Source organism: Natator depressus, chromosome 1 (genome assembly GCF_965152275.1).
Source record: "Natator depressus isolate rNatDep1 chromosome 1, rNatDep2.hap1, whole genome shotgun sequence".
Lineage (NCBI taxonomy): Eukaryota > Metazoa > Chordata > Testudines > Cheloniidae > Natator > Natator depressus.
The window spans coordinates 1,853,532-1,861,861 of record NC_134234.1 but is presented as its reverse complement, the minus strand read 5'-3'; the positions used below and the strand labels follow the sequence as shown (position 1 = coordinate 1,861,861).

The 8,330-nt window shown below is 43.1% G+C and overlaps 1 protein-coding gene across 1 annotated transcript; it reads right to left on the bottom strand.

Moving 5' to 3' along the window:
* Positions 1–460: 460 nt before the first annotated feature.
* LOC141995328 (olfactory receptor 52R1-like) lies at positions 461–1,408 on the bottom strand. The gene has a single exon (XM_074966496.1). The coding sequence runs from the start codon at positions 1,406–1,408 to the stop codon at positions 461–463; it is 948 nt and encodes a 315-aa protein (XP_074822597.1).
* Positions 1,409–8,330: the final 6,922 nt, after the last annotated feature.

The following is an 8,330-nucleotide window of genomic DNA, read 5'->3' as shown; positions in this document are numbered from 1 at the left end:
TCACCCCAATAAACATCGAATTTTTTGCACCTTCGGACTTTGGGTATTGTTGCTCTCTGTTCATGAAAGAAGGACCAGGGAAGTGGGAGAGTGAAGGAATAAGCTCTCTAACAACGACTAAGGTGGGAAATGATAGAGGTCTATAAAATCATGACTGGTGTGGAGAAAGTAAATATGGAAGTCTTATTTACTCCTTCTGATAACACAAGAACTAGCGGTCACCAAATGCAATTAATAGGCAGTGGTTTAAAACAAACAAAAGGAGGTATTTGTTCACACATTGTACAGTCAACCTCTGGAACTCTTTATCACAGGATGTTGTTAAGGCCAAGACTATAACAGGGTTGAAAGAAGAGCTATATAAATTCATTATAATTATGTAAATTCTGTTCAATAAGTGATTCAAAAAGAGGGCTCTGCACGGAGCTCGGTCTGAGAGCCAGAACACCAGGAGAAAACTTTAGGTCCCTATATGAGTAAAGAGCCGGAGCAGCCTGTCCCGGATCTGTTTGGTCCTCATACCATAGATGATGGGGTTTAGCATGGGGGGCACTAGGAGATACACGTTGGCACTGAGAACATGGAAATGCAGGGCCACATTGTGGCCAAACCGGTGCGTGAGGATGGAGAAGAGAGCTGGGATGTAAAAGGTTAAGATGACACAGAGGTGGGAGCTGCAGGTCCCAAAAGTTTTGAGCTGGGCGTCCTTTGTGGGGAGGCCTAAGACAGCCCTGAGGATCTGAATATAGGACACGGTGATAAAAGCCACATCCAGACCAGTGATGAAGAATGCCAAAGAGAGGCCATAGTAATTACTGGCACTGATGTCAGTACAGGCCAACTTTACCACAGCTATGTGCTCGCAGTACGTGTGGGGAATGATGCTGGTTCTGTAATAGGGGCACCGATGCACCAGGAAGGGATTGGGCAGTACGAGTATGCTGCTGCGCAGGAGCACGGCAAGACCAATCTTGGCCACCACGGGGTTTGTCAGGATGGTGGAATGTCTCAGGGGATGGCAGATGGCCACGTAGCGATCCAAAGCCATGGCTGCCAAGATCCCAGATTCCACTGCTGAGAAGCAGTGAATGAAGTACATCTGGGTGAGGCAGGCACTGAAATCGATCTCCCTGGAATTGAACCAGAAGATGCTCAGCATTTTGGGCAGGATGGACGTGGACAGGGCCAGGTCGGTGACAGCCAGCATGCAGAGGAAATAGCACATGGGCTCATGGAGGATCGGCATCATCTTCACGATGCACAGAATGGAAAAGTTTCCCAAGACAGCTATCGCATACATGGAGCAGAAGGGGATAGAGATCCAGACATGGGCCATCTCCAGGCCAGGAATTCCCAGCAGGATGAAGGTGGAGGGGTTGGTGTAGTCAGTTGTGTTGGAATCTGACATGGAGTAGGGGAGAAGGTGTCCAACTCTGAGGTAGAACGGTGTCTCCTTCATGTACCATACGTTCCCCTGACTTCCTGTATGTACCCAGCCTCTAGGGTGATGGTCACAGTACAAATGCCTGGATGGAGAGATAATGTTAATATGAGACACTACATGCACTACTGGAGGCTGTTCTCATGGGAGAAGCAGATTGATCACTCTTCAGATACTGAAAATGACATTTTGGTTATTCAGAGAAAATAATTATGAAAAAATGACCCATATTTTATGGTGCTTCGTGTGTCAGTAATTCCTACACATCATAGTGTGGGAAACGATAATAGGCACCAGCAGGAAACACTAGGGTGGATATTCCTTATTCCTCATTTTTCCTTAATGCAATGAAGCCCAGGCTAGAGTCCATGCTGTCAGGAGTTCTCCAAGGTATGTGCTGGGGGGAACAACCCAACTAGAGCACACCTCAGGGAAAAGACCTGGGCATGACTGATAGCAGCTCCATGGAAACACCTGCTCATTCACAGCAGTGGTGACAACAAAGACAATGTTTGGATGCCTGAGGAATAGGATGGAGAATAACCTGCTGTGGATATGTGCTCAGTTATGGTCACCGAGTCTCTATAAAGGATATAGTAGATAGAAAGGGGATTTCTAAGAAATTATGTGAGAATGGGGGAGGCTGCCCTATGCAGAAAGACTGAAAAGGCTGGGACTGTTTCATTTAGAGAAGAGATAAATAATGGGGCATATGATAAATGAGAGGAAAACAAACAATGGAACTGATGACATTCAAATGGGCAGACAGAGAACAGTTCCCAACCAATAATATCTAGAGAGAGAAAAACTGATGGGGAGGAAAATTTCAGACAGAAAAATGGGAATGACACTTGGGAGTACTTTAAGACGAGTATATTAAATAGCTAAAAAGCCACAATACCACAATCATGGATATGGACAAATCCGGCTAAAAATCCGGTCCAGTGCCAAAGTGAAGGCAGCTATCATGGGGTGGGGGGAAAGCAATATATAAAAATGGGGGAAAATCGGGACTATAGATGGCAAGAACTACAAATTGGAAGTTATGAAAATTGATAAAGGACGTTAAAAACATCAGGGAAAAATCCGTGCTTGGCAGGGCTAAGGATCACAAAAAGGAGGTTCTAAAGCATTTTAACAACAAAAGAAATCCTAGAAAAGTTTTAGGCAAGATTCTAGAGGGAAAAAGGAAACTTGTTAAAGTTGCAGAAAAGGTCTATGTATTTCATATATATTTTTATTCTGCATTTGGAAAGAAGCAGTATGAGGTACTCATATCACATGAGGTGATGAAACACTTTTCAGTCCATTAGCAATCCAGGAGGACATTTGTCATAAATATAAAGGGAAGGGTAAACCCCTTTAAAATCCCTCCTGGCCAGAGGGAAAATCCTCTCACCTGTAAAGGGTTAAGAAGCTAAAGGTAACCTCGCTGGCACCTGACCAAAATGACCAATGAGGAGACAAGATACTTTCAAAAGCTGAGAGGAGGGAGAGAAACAAAGGGTCTGTGTCTGTCTGTATGCTGCATTTGCCGGGGACGGAACAGGAATGGAGTCTTAGAACTTTTAGTAAGTAATCTAGCTAGGTATGTGTTAGATTATGATTTCTTTAAATGGCTGAGAAAAGAATTGTGCTGAATAGAATGACTATTTCTGTCTGTCTGTCTTTTTTGTAACTTAAGTTTTTGCCTAGAGGGATTCTCTATGTTTTGAATCTAATTACCCTGTAAGGTATCGACCATCCTGATCTTACAGAGGTGATTTCTTTACTTCTATTTACTTCTATTTCTATTAAAAGTCTTCTTGTAAGAAAACTGAATGCTTTTTCATTGTTCTCAGATCCAAGGATTTGGGTCTGTGGTCACCTATGCAAATTGGTGAGGATTTTTACCAAACCTTTCCCAGGAAGTGGGGTGCAAGGGTTGGGAGGATTTGTGGGGGAAAGATGTGTCCAAACTACGTTTCCCAGTAAACCCAGTTAGAGTTTGGTGGTGGCAGTGGATATTCCAAGGACAAAGGATAAAATTAATTTGTACCTTGGGGAAGTTTTAACCTAAGCTGGTGAAAGTAAGCTTAGGAGGTTTTCATGCAGGTCCCCACATCTGTACCCTAGAGTTCAGAGTGGGGGAGGAACCTTGACAACATTAAAGAGCATCTACAATAGAACTTTGTGGTCCGAACACCAGAGTTATGAACTGACCGATCAATCACACATCTCATTCGGAACCAGAAGTACACAATCAGGCAGCAGCTGAGCCTAAACAAACAAACAAAAAAGGTAAATAAAGAACAGTACTGTGTTAAATGTTAACTATTAAAAAGATAAAGGGAAAGTTTAAAAAAACTGAACTTTTATGAAACAATGGAAAAGCTGGTATGGGATTACTGCAAAAAAAGTCTAGGAATTTAATTAATGCTAATCAACAACATGGTTTATGGAGAAGTTGTCGTGTCATATAAACCCTTTTTCCTTCCTTTAATTAGAGTACACATTTGGTTGATCAAGGGAACCGGGCAGATTCAATAGACTTTGATTGCTCTGAAGCATTTAGTTAAGTAAGGGAAAACATTCAGATAAAAAAATGAACACTCTACAATTTCAATAGAGCACACATTAAATGAAATAAAATCTGGATACCTGGCAGATCTCAGAAAGCACTTGTCAAGCGGATGTTGTCAGCAAATACGGCTGTTTCTAGTGGGGTTCTGCAGGGATCAGTTCTTGGTCCAATGTTATTCAATATTTTCACCAATGAACTGGAAACAAATCACGCGCACGTAACACTCAGTTTGTTGAGCAGCAAGAGATGGTACCTGTGAATCCTGAGATGGAAGCGTCTTTCCTGGGAATGCTGCTCAGGTAGGCATGCCCCACTCCTCTCTCACCCCAGCATCTGCAGCAACATCCCATGCTGAGAGCCAGCAGAGGTGTGTGCACTGTTTATAATAGAGCTCTGTGCAATTCCAGGGGGGTTCGCTCAGCCTCTATGGAAGAAGCTGCATCTGAGAAAAAACAAGCTGGAGACAAGCCTGTCTGTGCTTCTGTGGAATTCATCCAGCTTTAGAAATAAACAGTAATTAAGGGACTTTCCCAAAGGGAGATAAGAACTCTTGGGCTCTCCGCTGAGTCAGAGAGGAATTGGCTGCTCTGTGTATTTGTGTATAGTTTTAAATTATGGTTTATTAGGTCTCCATACGTTCTAAGGCCCTGTAAATGCCCAGGATGGCTGGGTAGATGGAAGACAGACAGATCTGGAGAAAGAAGATTTTGGGGAGACACGAACACTTTCCGCAAACACATCGGGCTGTCACTAAGGGATCAGAGATCAGTAACTCTCATCATACTGTGCAGCAACTTTCATTGAACAATCTTCAAAACACCTAGCAAAGGAAAGTCACTATGAACATATCCCCATTATACAGAAAGGTAAACTGAGGTACGGAGTTATCTGACTTGGCCAAGGTCACATGGAGAATAACAGACAGAAACCAGGAGTCCTGACTTCTCTCATGTAACCACTGTCTCTCAGTAACTGAGCTCATAATAAAAGGGAAATGGACTCACAGGGTCTCTTCATTGTCTGGATGTGACGGACTTCCCAGGGATGCACCCTGGAACTGAAATACCGCTGAGCTCTCTGGCATACCAGTCCCAGTCCTCTCTCACACTGTGAGGCTGTGACAAGCTGCAATCTTTTCCAGGTTTTACACTGACACAGCCATACACAGACAGGGACATAGCCAGGTGCAGTTACATGAATGCTGTCACTACCCATTCATGAACCAACAACAGAGAGGCTCCAGATAGCTCCCCCCAGGCCATCAGCCTCGGACCCCACAGCTGCACCATTTGGCCTGGTCAGGAGCCTGACCACTGTAAGTTTATTACCCAGTCTGCCCCTCCCTCAGTGTGGAGAGGACAATGCACCAGCCCCTGTTCCTGAGAAGATTTCTCCATTTCATTTCAAAGAACATACTGTTTTAGGTAGAACAGATTTATTAAGTACAGGAATATAGATTTTAAGTGATTGTAAGTAATAATTGTACAGATCAAAGTTGGTTACCTAAGAAATGATCTAAGTTCTATACACTGGACAGGATTTGAATCACGCAGTGTCTCACCATGATGGTACAAACAGTTCATCAGTCTTCCATATTGTTGTATCAACCAGGCAAGGTACTAACAAGCTTCAACAGGACTTTATCTTCAAAGTGGAAACCTCTTTACCAAGCTGCTGCTCCTTCTGTAGCTTTCTCCCAGCCTCTCAACTCCTCCCCCATCCTTCCTGTTTCCTGTCCTTTCAGACTCCCAACAGTCAGTGCTCCCGATTCTAATAATTATAAGCAACATCTAAACACCACATTTCGTCCTCCCTTAAGAAACTCTCCCAATTACAATAAACATTATTGTTCTAACCACAGGAACAAATAGGAAACAAGACACTATACTGTTGGCAGAGTTATTACACTGAAAACACTGTAGATGCTACATAACGTAGTCTCTAGTCCAGACAGGTGGTCGTCTGGGTCTGACAGGCCGTCTCTCAAGCCCCGGTCCCAGTGCAATGTCTGGTTGTGTTCGTACTATGGCGAAGTCATCCAATGCAGACTGGGTGTCAGCATAATCTCCTCTTGGTGCATAGGCATGTGGAAGATAAGAGGCATTCCGTACCCACCCATCAGAAAGTCGGTAGGTGTAAGGTCCCTTCTTCGCTATGATTTTAAGAGGAGCTGTGAATTTATGGTCCCCTTTGCGTAAAATTCCAGGTTTTTGTATTCTAATGAAGGAACCACACTCAAACTTTGGTTCCTTAGCACCCCGCTGCTTGCCTGTGAAAGCCTTAGACTTTGCTTTTTTCTGTTCAGCTGTTTTTCTCACATCATCCTCATTTGGGGCATCAGGTCGTGCCTTTAACAATCCAGCAATGTTCAGTTTGGTATTCATCTGTTTCCCATGGAGTAATTCTGCGGGTGATCTTTGCATTGTGGCATGTCGTGTAGCCCGGTATGCTTGCAAGAAATCAGTAGTGAAGGGTATCCACAAGGGCCCTTCCAGTTTATCCATTTGCAAACTCTCTTTCAAACTTCTGTTAAACTGTTCGATTTCCCCATTGGCCTGAGGGTAATATAGGGATGACCTTCTGTGGCAAATGTCCCTCTGTGCTAGAAAAGTTTCAAACTCCAGAGAAGTAAATTGACTACCATTATCTGAAACCAGTTCTTTGGGGTTACCTTCGATGCTAAAAACTGAAGAGAGGAAATTAATTACTGTAGCAGAAGAGATTTGCAATGTAAACGCTACCTCAGGCCATTTACTGAAATAGTCTATTAAAGTGATGGCATAATGGCAGTCAATTCGAGAGTATCAACGGTTCCTACAATGTCAATTGCCACTTTTTCCCATGCAGATTCAGGCTGTAATGGAGGGGTACATGTCACTGCTGTCTGAAATAGTCTATTAAAGTGATGGCATAACGGCAATCAATTTGAGAGTATCAAAGGTTCCTACAATGTCAATTGCCACTTTTTCCCATGCAGATTCAGGCTGTAATGGAGGGGTACATGTCACTGCTGTCTGAAATAGTCTATTAAAGTGATGGCATAACGGCAATCAATTCGAGAGTATCAAAGGTTCCTACAATGTCAATTGCCACTTTTTCCCATGCAGATTCAGGCTGTAATGGAGGGGTACATGTCACTGCTGTCTTATCATGCATTTGGCAAGTGACACAGGATTTTATGAGTGGTTCAGTTTGAGAGTCCATCCGTGGCCACCAATACAGATCCCATAGTCATTGTTTGGTTCAGACAATTCCTTCATGAGTATCGTGTGCCACGTGTATGAGTTTTGACTAATTCTTCTGGCACAAGGAGCCGGTGTGCACCTTGTAGCACACAGCCATCAAACAAAGAAAGTTCATCCCGAACTCTAAAATAAGGCAGCAAAACTGGGTCAAGGTTTTTAGGGTGACTGGACCATCTCTTTGTCAGAAATTCCCACAGTTTTTGTTAAATTGGACATGCTGAACAAGCAGCTTGAAATTGTTCTCTTGTAACTGCAGTGAGAGTGCTTGTAATAAGTACAACCACTACATCCTCATCCTCCAGTGGACCATCTGGTGAAGGCAAAGGCAGGCGAGAAAGGCAATCAGTGACCACATTTTGGTTTCAAAGCTTATATTCCAGTTCATAATTGTCATAAATATAAAGGGAAGGGTAACCACCTTTCTGTATACAGTGCTATAAAATCCCTCCTGGCCAGAGGCAAAATTCTTTCACCTCTAAAGGGTTAAAAAGCTAAGGTAACCTCACTGGCACCTGACCCAAAATGACCAATCAGGGGACAAGATACTTTCAGATCTGGAGGGGGGGGCAAAGGGTTTTGTCTGTCTGTGTGATACCTTTGCTGGGAACAGATCAGGAATGCAGCCTTCCAACTCCTGTTAAGTTAGTAAGTATTCTAGCTAGAAAATGCGTTAGATTTTCTTTTGTTTTTTTTGGCTTGTGTAAATTCGCTGTGCTGAATGGAATGTATATTTCTGTTTTTGTGTCTTTTTGTAACTTAATGTTTTGCCCAGAGGGATTCTCTATGTTTTGAATCTGATTACCCTGTCAGGTATTTGCCATCCTGATTTTACAGAGGTGATTCTTTTACCATTTCTTTAAATAAAATTCTTCTTTTAAGAACCTGATTGATTTTGTCATTGTTCTTAAGATCCAAGGGTTTAGGTCTGTGTTCACCTGTACCAATTGGTGAGGATTCTTATCAAGCCTTCCCCAGGAAAGGGGGTGTAGGGTTTGGGGGGATATTTTGGGGAAAGATGTCTCCAAGTGGTCTCTTTCCCTGTTCTTTGTTTAAATCTCTTGGTGGTGGCAGCATACTGTTC